We start from the raw sequence: 16697 nt of genomic DNA, 5'->3' as shown, positions 1-16697 counted from the left end.
ATTAATTTCTGGTTGCATTTCTTTTTACAATTGTAGAATTGTGTTTCTTCAACGTCAGCAGAACATCGACAAAGTTTTGTGCACATTTGCGAGGGAAATCCAGTTAGTGTTTATATACCAATCAGTTCTGGTATCAGGACCATGTGGAGGTTGTTACCTAGCAACCTTTTTCTGGAATCAACCTGCATCTTCATATTTATGCACATGCTACGTCTGTTTGCCTAAACTTTGAATGTTTTAGGTCAGTTAGAATTATTAAAATGATTTTGCATTTTCTAAAACCCAGAACAAAGGCTTTTGCCTTGTAAATGTTTCTTGATTCAATGACATTTTTGGCCCATTCCTCTTGACAGAACTAATGAAGCAGAGTCAGTGTCATAGGCTGTCTTGCTCACACACACATTTTCAGCTCAGCAATGTTGTAACCACTCAAAAAATGTACTTTGTTGTCCTTCCATTACTCTGTAGCTGTGAGAATGCTGCCTGGCTGATGTCTAAAGATGTTGTTTCAATATTTCCACATATTGTTCATTCCCCATAGTGTTCTGTTTTGTAAAGTGCAACAATTCCTTATTCAGCCAAACACACACAACACGCCCCGTTCGTCACAATTGGTGTCCTAAAGCTTGCAAACATCTCTATGGGGCTAAGTTGGGGCCTTAAAGTTTATCCAAAAGAAAAAAAAAACATTTAAGCTGAACCTAAAGATTTGCAACTGAAAAATTATTTTGAACCTGAGAAAACAAACAAAAAAAAATTTCATAACTACTTTTCAGATTCTAGATGTTTTTGTGGTGAGCTGCGATTCGTGATTCCACATCCGAGGCCCCGCCCCCACGCTAAAACAGAGCCAAAGGTTTGAAACTGGACAATAAAAAATACGAAGCTGAAAAAAAAAAAACTCTATATGAACTTTTTTTTTTTTAATTTCAAATCTTAATTTTTAATTTAAGTTTTTCCCCCCATTTTTTTTCTGTTCCAACATTATCTTTCAATCTCAAAATATTTTTTGTCGTTTTAATTTTTTTTCCCCAACTTTCAATTTTTTTAATCAAACTTTATGACCCCATTTTAGCTCCCTTTCTCCTTAAAATGTAATCCGTCCATCTGTCCTGGATAGTATCGCCCTTTCGTAGCACAGAGATATTCAAGAAAAACAGCCAGGCATCAGACACGCTCTTTTAAGAAGTTGCTCAGAGTCAACTGCCAGAAAAATGGCCTGAAACGCCGCTCAGAGAAGAAGAAGCAATTACTTCAAAAGCAACTTAAAAAGCCAATTTAGAGGATGTAATTAACAAAAATGTTAATTACATCCTTCTAGACTCTTGACTAGACTCTAGTTCAGGTGTGCCAAACTCATTTTCATTTTAGGCTATGCCAAGATTAGGAATGTCCTTAAAGGGCCAGTACTTCTTAAAAATAAATAATATTGAACTTCTTTTGGCATTGATGTAATTTGAGAGTATACAAAGGAAACTGCTTTGAGTTGATTGTTGAAATAATATTGAAACACACAACTGTTATCTTTTATGTGGGCCTCAACAGGGATCTCAATACAGCTTCTTGTTTTCTTGTATATAGTATTTAGTGTACTAGCAAAATACTATAATATTTTTGATTTGATCCAATGAAAATTCATTCTGTGAATGAGCTTTTGGTTTACCCGTGCTGCGCAGAGATGCGACCGCTCTACCCGTCTTACAAAATGAGACACTTAGTCTGAGACCACAGTGAAATGCTGCCCGTGGCCTCAAGAATAGCAAACCCAAACCTTTTAGCTCACAAGATATGAGTCTCATGTAACAATAAATAGCGCTTCTGCGCAGTTGTCAAACGTGGCCTGGACTGGGTTTGTAATATTTTGTAAAAGCGTGACTGAGTAAGCTTGCTGGTTATTTTGGGGAAGGATTTCCAAGTCGACAGCAGAGCTTTCTTTTTTTTTTTTTTTCTGTGGGGAAGCACGTTTGGCTTTCCTGTTTCCTAAACTCCACTTTGTATTGTAAATCAGAACTTTGTAACTTGAGCCAAATGTATGCGTCTTCTGACCGTACGGGGATTTAAATCAGCAAAATGGGGTTTAATCATTCTCCCTTTTGATAGGACTAGATCAAGGAGTCACTAAGTGTGTCACTGAACCAATAGTATGTCCAAAACAAACACGTTTGACACATTACAACTGAAACTGTTTAACCACAAGGCCTGGGCTATTCATCTTAACTGGGTTTCACTCAGAACCCAGATGGATAGACTTCCTATTCTTCATGCACACACACATACACACACGCCCGCCCACACACACACACGCATACGACCATATCTTATTACATCTGCCAGACAAGTCTAACGCCGGATATGTCCCTTGAGGGTCCAAACAGACCCGGCACAGGTTAGTGTGCCACTCACACACACACACACGCATGCACGCCCCTTCACACAGCGGACGGTGCGACAACGATACGGTAGCCCTCGCTTTCTCTGGCAGGAGCCAAAGTAAAGAGCTCCCTGCTCTGTAAAAACCATCTGCCAACATATCCTGCAAAGAATTGTAAATTTACATGTCTGGATCTGCTGCAGAACGCAAACAATACCCAAACACGGCGCCTGGCGTGTATCTGAAGGGCCGACTTGCCGTATTGATCTTTGTTTTGTTGGGGGTGTCTTTCTCCCAATTGCAGGCTCCCAGAAGCAGGAGGTGGTGTGTAAGAGGCTCGACGACAACTCGGTGGTGCAGAACAGCTACTGTGAGCCAGACAGCAAACCGCCAGAGAACCGGAGAGACTGCAACCCCGAGCCGTGTCCTCCAGAGTCCGTAACGTTTGAGCTTGTAATGTCAGCTGGTTGGGTTTGGGTCACATACACAAGGTGCCAATAACTACTATTGGTTTTAACTGTCAGGTTGTCAACATGATGTGCTAAATTTTAAATGTATGGGTGATATATAAAGTAAATGGGATTCAATGTTTTGCAACTAATTGTCAACACAACAACTAGATAACAAGGTCCAGGATTTCACGTTTCATAGGTCAGTAAAAAACGTTAATCAAAAACAAAGAGCGAGGGAGAGGGAACTAGTTCAGTTATACTAACTTGACTTTGATAACTTGACATGACTTGACTTACTGTTGTCGACAAAACAACGTGCAGCTTTTCACGGCTGAAGCGACACTAAACTGCTTCGAACAACTAAAAAACACGAGTAATGATGAAGCATCAAAGACACGAGAAATGATCCCCTGTTTTGCCTGCTACATTTTATTTTAATCAATTGACACCCCTAATAAAAACTTCTGTTTTTTCACAATTAATTAGTCATGGTTAATTCACAGCTACCCTGCAATTAATCAGACAAACATTTGTAATCGTTTGACAGCCCTGGTCAGTTTACAAGTGAATTTTGTCTCTCCTGTAGTCTTTTATATGAGAATGTCAATGAGTTCACTAGACCCCAGTTGCCTTCATATTTACCAGATCTCGACCCAATAGAGTGCCTCTGGGATGCGGCGGCTAAGTGGAAGATTTGCATCAGGAATGTGCGGCCAACAAATCTGTTGCAACGATGTGATGTCATCATGTTGATATGGACCAAAATTGTCGGAGAAATGTTTCTGACACCTTGTCCAATCTGCAATACAAAGAACGAAGGCAGCTCTGAAGGCAAAAGGCTTGGAAGATGCGACTACTAAAGTGGAGGATGAGTGCACTCGTTCATTATCCGCAGTTGTGTTCGCCGGACTCGGACGTGCCGCGTCGCATCTATTTTGAGTAAAGCTGCGGCGTTGCATTTCTGTGCTGAGTTATGGCGCACACATGACATTTGTTTCTGCTAAGGAAGGCAAACAAACCCTCACCGAGTCAGGAGAGGCCTGCTAAAGAAGACCATAAACATCCTTGTTTTAGAATCGCCAGGTTTTATGGGCTCTGTTAATGAAAGCTGACACAGATGTTTGACCAAGTTGTTAATTCTGTATACATTCCAGCAGATGATGTAATATCTCATTGGCTGAAAATGTTTGGACGGTTGTTGTTTTATGATAATTTTTTTAGTGTGTAGACAGAGTTGAGCAGGAATGTCATATTTTCTCCAGGCCAAAAGCAGCTTTCTGGTTTGCGATATGACGCACCGGACACTAAAATACGCTCATTGTTAGCTGGCTGCCAAGTAGCCACGATCGGCTTACTGACATCATTCATGTCGATGTGCTTACGTACGGCCAACAAGGTCCTAATTAGTGTTGAACATTTTTTTCTAGATAAGTTTTAATACGTCTTTACTTTCAGTAGTTACTGTAGCTAGCTGTTGAGATTCTAGGCATATGTAACTTACACTTGATAAGACTTGCTATGCTTGCCAACCTTCTTATGTCTCTTTAAAAAAAACAACAACTTTTTATACAGATGAAGTTACACACTTTTTAAAATACTGTTGTTACCCTGATAAATTAATCTTACACTTTTGAGAACAGGTGCAAGGCAAGTCGGGTTTATCAGGAATGCCGGGGCATCGAGTCAGGGCACAATAAAGATAAATAAAAATTACACAAAATGTCTTATTCATGCATCATACTTCCATTTCTTTAATTGGATTTCTGACCCGACAAGAGGTCATCCTCCATCAGGAGAGAAAAGTTCTCCTCTGACGCTGCCTCTGCTGCCTTGTGGTGTTCCACAAGGCTCATTTCTTGTTCCCCTGTTGTTTTCTTTTTACATCCTTTTATTAGCCGGCATCTTTCAGTTTTTTTTTACTGATATTTTCCCCTATGTCTACGTGGATGACATACAAATGTAGGTTAGTGACTGGCTCTGTTAAAACTGTCTTGTTTTAAATGCCAACAAAACAGAGACGCTGCTCAAAGCTGCTGAAGATTTACATCTTAAAATCAAGCAGGCGTTTGTTTCCTTTTGCTCATCAGCTTACTCTGTTGTATCAAATTTGATCTGTTTGATTCTACTATGTTTTATGACTCGCACATTATTCAGAGAATACAGCAATAAGTGGCCTTACTGAGAATTTTGTTTTTACCAGATTTGAAGTAACTTTTGGAGATACTAGCAGGTAGCTTTTTCAACTGATTATAGTTTTTACAGGAAAAGTCGATTGCCCAAAAAGTAAAAACTTTTGTTAGGTATTATTATACAAGTGTTTGTTGTTGTAATTTTCCTGTTTTTCTTTTTTTTTCAGCATCTCAGTAATCTTCTGTCTTTTCTCGGTCAGGTGGTTTATCGGTGACTGGTCAGAGTGTGGACAGACTTGTGATGGTGGGACTCGGACCAGGACCGTCCTGTGCATCAGGAAGATTGGCCCCACTGAGGAGGAGACGCTGGAAGATACCTTCTGCCTGACTCATCGACCCATTGAAAGAGAGTCCTGCAACAACCAGTCATGCCCGCCGAAGTGGGTAACTCTGGAATGGTCAGAGGTAAGACGACGTTTTCTAGTTTCTTGAAGCTAACTGCACTGTTGGGATCTTCATATCGTTTTCTTCTCGCCCCTCAGTGCACGGCAAAGTGTGGCCCCGGCTTCAAGCACCGCATCGTCCTGTGCAAGAGCAGCGACCTGACCAAAACCTTCCCGCCCACCACCTGCCCGAGCCACAACAAGCCTCCGGTCCGAATGCGCTGCAGCTCGGGACGCTGCCCTCCTCCTCGCTGGATCCCTGGGGATTGGGGACAGGTACGACTGGAGCGGGGTTGCTAGATTGACCCAATAGGGCTTCTTTTGGGGAAAAAATCCCCAACAAAACTGTTTTGGGGCTGATTGTAGAAATGTTGGCTGCCTTTCACAAAGTGTTCAGAGGAAAATTCTTTCAAAATAGTTGACATCCTGCAACACAAAAGCACAAAGCTTTTCATAAAATTGTGTGTTGTCGCATTTATTTTGAAATGTCCAGAATCTGTTGAAGGTGGAACGTAGGAAATGAATGTCGAGGGACATTTCTAAGTTAGTATTTAAAACAAAATGACTTCCTTTAAACCTCCCTGAATATAAAAACCTGGAAGGCAGATAATCTTCACACATGTTCGGTTTGATGCAATTAAACATTTTGTTGAAAACGTGTACAGTGGCGGTTGACACGTGCTATATGGGCAGTTGCCCAGGGTGGCATCAGAAAGGGGGCAGGGAGGTCTAGAACTGCAAATGAAATATATCTCATCTGTCAGGTGTCCCCGAGACAGGTTTGCTATTACTTTCTAAGTTTCCCTTAGTAGATTTTGAGTACTGAAAGACTCCATTACCTGCTTTCTGCTACAAAAAACAAAACACAGATAATTATTTGCATTTTAATTGGTTGGAGTGCATCAGAAGGAGGGGCCTACCATTCCTGCAAGAAACATAACTGCATTCATATTCATATTTCAAGCTTACAAAGTTAGTCATATTGATTAATTGTGATTAATCTGATTAATTTTTTATAGATAATATCAGGTTAACTGGTTACTTTAGAAGTATAGAAAATTAATGTATGTCCCAGATATGCACATAATAAAATAAAGGTTTGTCGTGTGTGAGAAAAAGCATAAATATGTAGCTTAGAGTAAAAACTCTAAAACATAGCATGCTGTATAATATTTTTAAGCAATGTTTGAAACAAAAACATGGTAGTTTTTGTATAATTTACACCTGAATGTTGCACAGTGAGCTCCTGTGACACGTATTTGTGTGAGTGTGTGTGTGTGTGTGTGTGTGTGTGTGTGTGTGTGTGTGTGTGTGTGTGTGTGTGTGTGCGTGCGCAGCGTTCTGAGCATTCCAGCAGGCCTGTGTGTGATTGTTGGCAGTAATATCCTCCTGGCTGTTTGAAGTTTATCTCTGCCTCGGAGCAGGACTCTCTGTCACTTCCAGGAACACGGTTTGGACGGAGAGACACAGAGGAGTAGCATTCTTGAGCTCACCCTGACATGACTGAGTGCGTCCTGAAAAAAAAATCTGCTGAACACATTACAGCACAGCTGATTCACACGGGCGAGAAGAGGCCAAAAAGTTGTGCGTCACACATAGCTGTATGTGCAAAAAAAAAAAAAAAAGTATGGCACGATATTTTTTTGCAGGATTCATCTGTAATTTAAAGTGAAAGTGGTATTTTTAAACGCCGTGTCCGCCTTGTCATGATGTCATGATTCAGATGGGTTTGTTGCAGCAGCTTTTATCCTTGCATGGGTAGAAAAGAGAGGTTGAAAGTCTGAGGGCAAGAGGTCAGGAGTTCAAATCCCACATACGTTGCACCACTGACGCACGCCGTCTGTCAGGGCCGGCCATAATAAAGACGCTCTAATTGGGAAGGGATGACATGCGAGGCCGCTGATCTGGCACAGGGAGATGAAATCTTTGAAGGTGACAGGAAGAAGGATGTTAGCTCACGCTGCACAGCCGGAGCCAAACCTGCTTTGCAGAACTTCGCCGCTTCAGTTTTTGTGCTCACAGATCGTTCATTTTTATTTTGATTCAGCTTCTTTTTTTTTTTTTATTGAGGAAAAAATGATTGAGATGAAAAATGTCTTTATTTTGCTGATTAAAACAAAGTGCAGGTAAAATACACATCCACCTATACATTCAGCGTTATTTTATTAAAGTAAGTTTGGCAAAACACCCAGATCATATAAAAACATTTGATGAGATCCCTGATGTTTACAGAGGATGATTAGGGCCACAGCAAGAAAAAAGAAATTTAAAAATCTGACATTTTTCTCCGAATTCTGACTTCAAATCTGAGAAAAAAAAATTTCAATTAATTTTTAAAATGCATTCTGACTTGAATTTTGAGGGGAAAAAAGTCAGAATTTGTTTTTAGTTTAAAGCCAGAATTCTGAAGAAAATTCTGAATTTTTTTCAATTAACATTTTAAAAAAATATTGATTCTGACCTTAATATCCAAACAGAAAAAGAATCACTTTTTTTTAATCACACCCTCTAAATAAAATGTAAACGCGTAGAGTCAGAAAACACAACACCGGTGATACTTTTCGCCCACAGGTGTGTGTTGTTCAACCTCAGCTGCTTCATTGTTGGAAAATGTTGTTTACTGCAGTAAAGTCAGAGGTGAGCTGGCACCTCCCGTCTTTGTGTTTTTATTAGCCGTTGTTTGTTTCTCTGTTTCTTTTAAGGACTTTAATGGGCCAAACATCAGTTTTTATTACAACTGGCACATTGACATAGTCCAAAAAAAAACAACACTTTAGGTCACATCCCACCAAAACATTCTTTAGTTACCTCCAGAAGATCAGCGTCAGAGTCAGCTTGACCCGCATGCCGGCAGAGTTTGCTCGTTTTAATAAAACATTTCATTCTTCTGGGAATCCGTCCCGATTAATAATATTTATTAGATGCGTGTGTGTTGCTTTTTTTAATACAAGAGATTCTTTCCAGGGTGGAAAGATCTTACAACATTTAACTTTGAAACAAAGGTTACAAAAAAACATAAAGATGTGATTGTCCATCAGCAAGGGGCATCTCTTCGCATGCGTACACTCTTTTGTTTTTCTGGATGGATGTTTTAACAGCTTGTTTTAGTAGACTGGGAACCAAGTTTGAACAGTTCCTGCAACCTGCCATCGTTTAGATTAAAGGAAACTGGTGGAGGTGTTCAGATACTCTCACAAAAACCAGCAAATATCCATCTGACCATAAACTGCAGCTTATGGAGTCTTCCTGTAGACCAGTGGTGTGAATCTTTAGACCCTCCAAAGAGCTCCTAATAACTTGTCTACAATGTTCACTAAAACTAAGTCATTCAAAAGCTAGTTTTAGCATCCACATTAAGCAATATCTGCATAGAATAAAGTCAATAAAGTAGACCACAAACTACTTTATTTTTCCCACAAATATGGGATGTTCCATTCAAAGGAAAGTATTCTTTGTTTGTTTGTCACAGTTTAATATTTGTCTGTGTTCTAAAACCTAAATAGAAAACTTTAGTTTAAAATTTTTCAAGCTTTAAATTGGTTTTGCGGCTCAATGTACACTCACTAGGAGGAAAGGCGAAGGTGGCTAATAGGTGGGAAAGGTTGTTGACCTCTGACCTAGACCGAAAAGAGGCTGAACAAGGAGGAAGACCTCAATCCAAAAGGGCCAAAAGCATTCTGATATAAAGCTTTACGGTCAGAGGAGACATCATTTGGAGTTATCTGTCCACAAGTGGTCATATTATGCTTGGAAGAGTCAATATGAGGCTTCCACACCTCAGAAGACGTGGTGGGGGCAGCTTCATGTTGTGGGGCTACCAGTGGTACTAGTGCATTGCAATAAAGGGATAGGTTAGTAATTGTTCAACTTCATCTCAGATCAACAACTACATGGTTGAAAGTTGGACACGTTTCCTTCAACTGGACAATGGACTATACCAATTTCGCTTAGAGCACTTATCAGATTTCCAGGCAGATGTATGTCTCTAGCATGTTGCAGACAAAAAGTGCAACTTGTTAAGGGCCTTTTAATCAAATACTAGCTGAGGTTTATGTGTATATCTAGGCCTGAATGTAGAAGTTTTACCTTGTGTGGCTTGGGAAAAATTCAAACGTATGCACCCAGTTCTCATTATTAAAATAATAGAAATTATTTTATGACTGACTGGTCAGTCCTACAAATGAAAAGTTAAATTAAATAATTCTTAGTTGAAACACCTATGTCGAGAACAGTGGTGAACAAAGTACTCAACTCTAGTACTTGAGTAAAAGTATTGATACTCATGGTCAAATCTTATTTGACCATGAGTATCCAACTCTTAAGACCAAATCTTAAGAGTTGGTCAGTCAAAAGTTTACTCAAGTTTAAAGTACTGGAGTACTTACTTTTGAAAATCCTTCCAAATCCCAGGCGACTGTGATTGGTTCCCTTTCTCGCGAGGAGCATAGCGTGTGGCCAATTGCATTTCAGTAAAGAGAAACAGCAACAGCAGACTACAAATCTAGCCAAAACGAAGTAACGCCAAACTTCCTAGAAATGCAGTGGAGTCGAAAGTCATAAGTTCCCCAAAATAAATACTTAAGTAAAAATACTCAAAAAATGCACTTAAGCAAATGTACTCGGTTACAGTCAAAAGTCCTGGAACTCTTTACCATCATCGTTGATGATACTCTGCGATGATTCTGTTTCAGTGTTCAGCTCAGTGCGGCCTGGGTCAGCAGATGAGGACGGTCACCTGCCTGTCCTACACTGGACAGATGTCCAATGAGTGTCCAGATTCCCTCCGGCCCGCCACCATGCAGCAGTGTGAGAGCAAGTGCGACGCCATCCCAAACTCCAACAGCGACGGTAAGACCGTTAGACGAGAAAGTTTACGGCATCGGGCGCATGGAAGAAGAATAAAAGCTTTCGGTCACCCAACGGCTCTCTGCCCAAACGCCGAGCAGAAAGGGTTATAAACCATCTCTGTCTTCAACTTCACAGTTCTGCTGTGACCCAAACACTCCTGGATGACACATACCTATACACTTTGCCAGCTACATTAATCTTTCCAGTGATGCTGGCTCGAGGTCAAAGCGAAACAGCTCAAGCCTCCATATACACTTACACATGATGGATGGCTATTCAGATGCGTACAGAGGGGCCTTTCGATTAGGCCGAATGGAAAACGTGAGCAGCCTTTACAGGCTGGCTAATGGGATTAGCTTTAGGCTAATTGTTCCTTTACGGAGAGCAGTGAGGCAACGTCTCGTTTCATTTGGCTCTGAGGAGGCAGGGGCCAAAGCCTAATAAGGGAAGACACTCTGATCGTGATAAGGCATTTAGAGCACTGCCTGTCTGGCATCCAGCAGGAGTTTTATGTGTGTATGTGTGTGTGTAACCCAGAAATGGCAGTCCGCCCAGTTAGTGAGCGAGGCCAGGATCTGTCTCAGTCCTAATTTCTGTATCCAAGTGTAGCTGCAGAGTTTTGTTCTGTTGAGGCCCCTGCTCCACATAAACTAGCTGTAATTTAAGTGTTAAACCTGGTAATTTCACTAATCTATGATCAATAGAAGAACATTCTCTAAGCCTAAGTACACCTGCAACAATCAGGGTAAAAAATCTAGATAAAACATGTATCAAATATATATTTTAGTCTATTTAATTCCATTGATTGAATTCTTCCTGCAGCTTTCTTGGAATAACACTTTATGGTAGTTAGCGACCTTAGAGTCAAATTTCAACATAAGCTGATCATAAGATAAAAAAGTAGAGATGCACTAATCAGAGATTTATAGCAAATCTCTGGTTTTGTAAGGTTTTGAGCAGCTGATGCCGAGATTAGCCCATCTTGAGTTGTAATTTAGCTAATTATAATTACAAAAGAATATTGTTTGCCTTTCCTGGTCAGTAATTGTGTATGTTGGGAGCAGATGTGATGTTCCAACATGTAAGAGAGCACTGGTTTCATAACCGTTTCAAATTAAACACAAAAGAACTTTACTACCATGTAGCACAGTTAGCATGGTTAGCTAACTGCATGGTGTCTTGTAAATTTCCAATTGCAGAGTTGGGCAATTCTGCTCATTCGATAAAAACATTCCCAAAGGGGGTGTAGATGAATAATAAACAGCTTCTTTTTTGGCCTAAGAAATGATAGGTACAAATAAACCCAAAGAGCAAATAATGGCAAATTATCACGTGCTGAAGTTTAGCTAGGCTGCCTGTCGTAGCCTAAATGTGGTGTCAACATGCCTCTGGAAAAATAAACACACTTAGTTCTTCATCTGACTTCCTCCCAAACACCTTCCTGATACCAAAAGTAGCGTTGTCTGAGTCCTCTTCTTGCTGAACCTATTTCCAAAGCAAAGAGTATTGTTAGCGTGATATTGCAGGTATGCTGCATTTGCTTGGTAAAAAGGTCATATTTTTGAGTTTCTGATCGGCTGGTCAAACTGCATCTCATCCAGTCTCGGTCACCAGTCTATTTCTTTGCTAATCTCTGGATAAAAGACAGAGAACAACAAAGTGGCAGCCTAAAGCTAACATCTGGGATAATGTTTTAATAACCAGCTGATGTGGAAACAGAAGATTTCCCAATGATTTCTTGGCCAGTTCTGAAGTAAAGGGTTACTTCATATTCTTTGAAGTGAGGTTTTATGCCGTTATTATCAGTAAAAACTTTACTAGCTGTATAACTTCACTAAAAAGGTCGAGGTTGTTGGACGTCATCACGGTGGTTTAAGCTAGCAAGCTACTCAGATGTTCGCCGTTTTTGATGACTTTAGCACTTTAACCCTTTCATGCATGAATTATGATCCTTTGTGTCAGAATTGTTTTTCCATTTTTTAAAATGTTTTTCTTAAGGCATAAAAAAGGTAGGAAATTCTTTTTGTAAAAATAATTTTTTTTTTTTTTTTTTTTTTATATGATCAATTGTAATTTTGCCCAAATACAAAGTTGTTATTTGAAAAATACATCAGTAGTATTGTTCCTTAGGGGTTATCTGATGTTTACTTGCAAGAGTCGTCTACAGTAGAAGGAGGGACCGGGTCGGTTCTCATGCTTTTTTGTCTGTCGGCCATATTGTATTTAACAAAAATAATTTCTTGCATTTGCAGCTGATGGCCAGTAGTTGATGGTATATTTTATGATGCATTAGTGTCCACTTCAGTGGTCTGTGTGCATTTATAACATAAAAATCCACAGGAAGCACAAGAAAATGGCTTTTAGAAAGCTGTCCACTGTAGTGACCACTATGCATGAAAGGGTTTATTCAACTGAAAATGAAAATGTTCAGATCAGTGGGATACAACACTGTGTTAGCAGTGTTAACGGCACCATTTTACATTTTACAGCACCATGTTACTGTGTTTGGTTCTCTTTTGTGTACGTCCAAAGGGCTAGCTAGTTAGCTTGAACCAGCTTCTGAGGATGTACTTGCTTCTCCATGTACTTGCTGCTCATAGTGACACAGTTTCCCTTTAAGCTTGGACAACCTTCTATGTACTGATATTTCACATCCCTGTCATGCTGACTGAATTATGTCAGCTGTATCTGAAAATCAAAAACACGTGTATGAACACATGCTGGTTAACTATTTAAAAGGCTTACACGCTGATGAAAGCTGTTCCCTCTCAATAACCAAACATTGTTCCTTTTTTTCTCTCTCCCCAGAATGCAAAGATGTAAACAAAGTGGCTTACTGCCCGCTGGTGCTGAAGTTCAAGTTTTGCAGCCGAGGGTACTTCAGACAGATGTGCTGCAAGACCTGCCAGGGGCACTGACCCTGGCGCAAAAGCAACGAGTAGTGATAAAGAACGACATGGTTACAAAGGCAAAGAAGATGGAGGGATAAAGCACTGAGCAGGAGGAAAAGTGGGAAAAAAATAGGAGGGTTGATAAAAGTGCTCAGTTCTCGAGTGTCGGAAGAAGAAGAGACCAGAGCTGCCGCCCGAACGAAAACACGAAAAGGCCTTCCCTGTTTGTCCTGCCCTCCTTCCTGGTGGAAATCAAACCACTGCTCAGCCCAAAGCGCTGAAAGAAACTCTTCCTTTTTTTCTTTTTTTTTTTCTCGTATTTTTCGCTTCTGTGAAGTGGAATTTAGAAGATCAACTGTTGGATGATATTATTTTTATTATAATAATAATTGATGATATCATCGTCAGTCTTCCTGCGTGTTTTGTTGTGGTGTAAATCCGAAGGGCTGGACACATCGCTCCACACACGACGTACCCGCAAGACGAACACAAGAAAGAGGGGAGCCGCTCCGTTGGATTCCCGCCTTTGAGAAGGTGCTGGGTTGACGTTTGGCTTTGGTGCACTTTTCCCATGTAAATACTCCAATTTACAGTTCAGACATAGTCGAGAACCCGTGTGTACTGTATATTTATTGTACAACTCCAAACAGAGCGTCCTCGAATGTCTCTGTCAAACAGTAGCTTACTGCCATGGAAGGGAATGTAATGTGATTGAGTTTATAATCAATAACGTTGTGTGCTGGAATGGAATTATACTGTAATCCATGTTAGAATTGTGTATACTGTACGGATTTGTGTATTATAAATGATATTAATCTAAACCCAGAAGCTAACACATGGTTATAGAAGCATCCATTACTTCTGCCCAGACAGGTGCATCAGCTACACTCAGTAGGGCAGAATTTCACATTAACCCCAGATAGACTGTCTGAATTTGCCTGGACCGCGTGAAACATTCCCAACAAGAAAAGAAGCCTTTTCTCAACTGCTATTCAATCAGAGCACAGCTCACGAGTGAGGGATTCATTTTGAGGAAGCGTTTGAAGCACCTTGTTCATTTGACTAACGGTATGGATGTTATTGTCTTACGCTGCAAAGAGACTTTGCATGACTTTGGTTAGCATGAATTCAGAATAGCAGACCCAGAGGCCAAAGCTAACACTCTGTCTGAGAGGGGACTGGATGTCACAGAACGTCAGGTGAACATTTAAGCTCTTAATAATTTTCCATTCCATGGCTAATTATTGGGAAGCTAACGATTATTTAAGTGGGAAAATGAAGGAAGAGGTTGCGCGCCACCAATAATCTTCCTGCGTGAAACATGTGATAAACATAAAGCGGAGTAAAAAGCAAGAATGTTCACTGGGTTCCAGTGAACACACCAGTGTTTTTTACTCAAACATCATTGTGTCGATGTTTGAGTAGCTGTTAGGGTACGAGTGGCTGACCCTAACAGGTAGCTGCGTCTGGTAAGATATAACAGAACCTAGCTTAAAAAAATGTTCAACTATTGCTTTAAGTGGCTCCCTCTTTTCCTTGTCTTTGCCAGAAAGAAAGAAGAAAACATTTCCATTTTTTTTCTCAGTTTTTACTGGTGTTTTTTTCTTCTTTTTTTTTTTTTTTTTTTTTAGCTTTTTCCTCCTAGTAGCCTCCAAGACTTGGAGCCTTCCCGGGCTTCTGGTGCTATCACAGGTGCTTCCATTCAAACCCTTCCTCCAGTGTGCTTAAAAGTTCAAGTTTGAGCCAAATAAGACAAGTTGATACACTTGTTAATATCTCTGCTGGTAAATGCTGGTCGTGTTTGATTTATTTTATTTTTTTTTTCTGTTTTCTTTTGACTTGTTTATACCTCACACTGGGAACTTTTGCTGTTCAAAAAGGGTAACGCTGTTCGTCCAATCGACCAAAATGGACGCTTGCCCGGATGTAACAGGATCTTTTCTATCGAAGTGACATTTCTGCCACTTTCACACCCTTTTCCCGGGTGGCGGTACTGGGGGACAAATCTGAGCGCCAACACAGGAAGTGCATGAAGATGTCTCTGAGGCTGTTAACTTGCTGCTGCTACTTTTTTTTTATATATATATATTTTTTGGTAGCCACCCTCCATGTGGCGATGTCGAACAGTTTTTTATTAGCCGCAGAAGCCTCAGCGAGGACGCTGAGAAGCATTTTCTGCACGGACTGACCCAGCTGTGGGGAAAAGCAGCCATCACAGGCCGAAGATCTGAACTCAGTCTAGCTGGTACTCATTGCTGTGAACCTGGATGTCTGAATGTCACGTTGCTCGTGTCTGTACCTGAAATCGCGAGAGAAATGATAAGCGTCATGTGATTCATTGCATTTATTTTATATTCAGTATTAATGTTGGTAAACTGTTACTACTTTTTTATTTTTTTTATTTTCGGATGTTAATAATGTGCTAATTTATTGCTGTGTCTCACATGTACATTTATTTCACTGCATGCAGACTGAAATTAAGCATAGTGAAAAAAGTGCAGTGGTGCAGCTCTTCACCATTTTGTAAGGGGTAGAAACAATAAAGAGCTTTTACAGAGGGGCGTTTGCAAGTGTTTCACATTTTGCCACTTCATATAAGGATTTTATGCAATAAGTTATTACAAAATTGTGTGTCATTAGCTACGTTTACATTAAAAATGTGCGCAAAAGTTAATTAATATTTGGCTAATGTCAAAAAATAAAATTTCATAATTGTGCCGTTTCCAGACAAGTAACAAATATAGTTGAACTCACATATGAATAAGTTTGTTCAAGGGATAAGTCATTAAAAATAACGCGGCGCCATCAACCTCCTACCACTTCCTGTCGTTGTCTTAATCTTTTCCGCCACCAGTAACATGGCGTCATACGACTCGTGTGATGTGAAAAGTGTTCCCATTGCAGTTTTGAGAAATACCCTAATTTGTATACAGCTCAAAAACTTTAAACTCAACCTAGAGCAAAAACTTTTTTATCCAAAAACAGTTTTTCCAAATTTCACTATTTCCACTGAGCGAATATATTTTTGTAATTTCAATTTGCGCAATTTTTTTTGTAGCTGGAAATGCAGCTATTGTGACATGGTAGGAAAAAGTCAGTTTTTGTTGTAGCTCCGGCTGTATGTTTAGGGTTGGTGTGGTGTGAGACGGTCAGTCGCCAGGCCTGGTCTAAGGTGTTTTGCTGCAGCTTACAGATTTTTTTCAAGAATAGCCACTTCAACAACACAAAATCTTACCAAGTACTTTTTGGTCTGTTTTCTGGTGCAAATATCTTAGTATACTTGAAAGATTATGATACTATAAATGAAAAAAACTGTCAATGGAACAAGTACTTTTTCATCAATATTAAGGAATTACTGACTTATAGGGGCTGTAATGTGTTTCCAGCCACACAGTGCAATTTTATAGCACAACTGAGTAACTATATTAACTTCACTTGTTATAAAAATGCTGTAAGTTAAATTTCTCTTAACGCCTTGAAATTGTTTCTGAAACTCCTCCTTCAGAAAGTTATCGCAACATGGCTACTCTAACCCTTTAACAACATTTTTACCAGCATTTCAC

The 16697-nt window shown here is 39.9% G+C and overlaps 1 protein-coding gene across 2 annotated transcripts in view; it reads left to right on the top strand.

The window, feature by feature from the left end:
* Positions 1-15692, top strand: part of adamts6 (ADAM metallopeptidase with thrombospondin type 1 motif, 6) — an 80233-nt gene extending 64541 nt beyond the window's left edge. For both annotated transcript variants that reach the window (XM_028026155.1, XM_028026153.1), the window contains exons 21-25: positions 2676-2805; positions 5213-5417; positions 5495-5671; positions 10087-10243; positions 13052-15692. In XM_028026155.1, coding sequence (XP_027881956.1) covers positions 2676-2805; positions 5213-5417; positions 5495-5671; positions 10087-10243; positions 13052-13161 — 779 coding nt within the window. In that variant the 3' untranslated portion in view covers positions 13162-15692. The remainder of the gene's footprint in view (positions 1-2675; positions 2806-5212; positions 5418-5494; positions 5672-10086; positions 10244-13051) is intronic.
* Positions 15693-16697: the final 1005 nt, after the last annotated feature.

Source organism: Xiphophorus couchianus, chromosome 8 (assembly GCF_001444195.1).
Source record: "Xiphophorus couchianus chromosome 8, X_couchianus-1.0, whole genome shotgun sequence".
NCBI classification, from domain to species: Eukaryota; Metazoa; Chordata; class Actinopteri; order Cyprinodontiformes; family Poeciliidae; genus Xiphophorus; species Xiphophorus couchianus.
The sequence above is the reverse complement of the archived record's forward strand: the minus strand, read 5'-3'. Positions and strand labels throughout refer to the sequence as shown.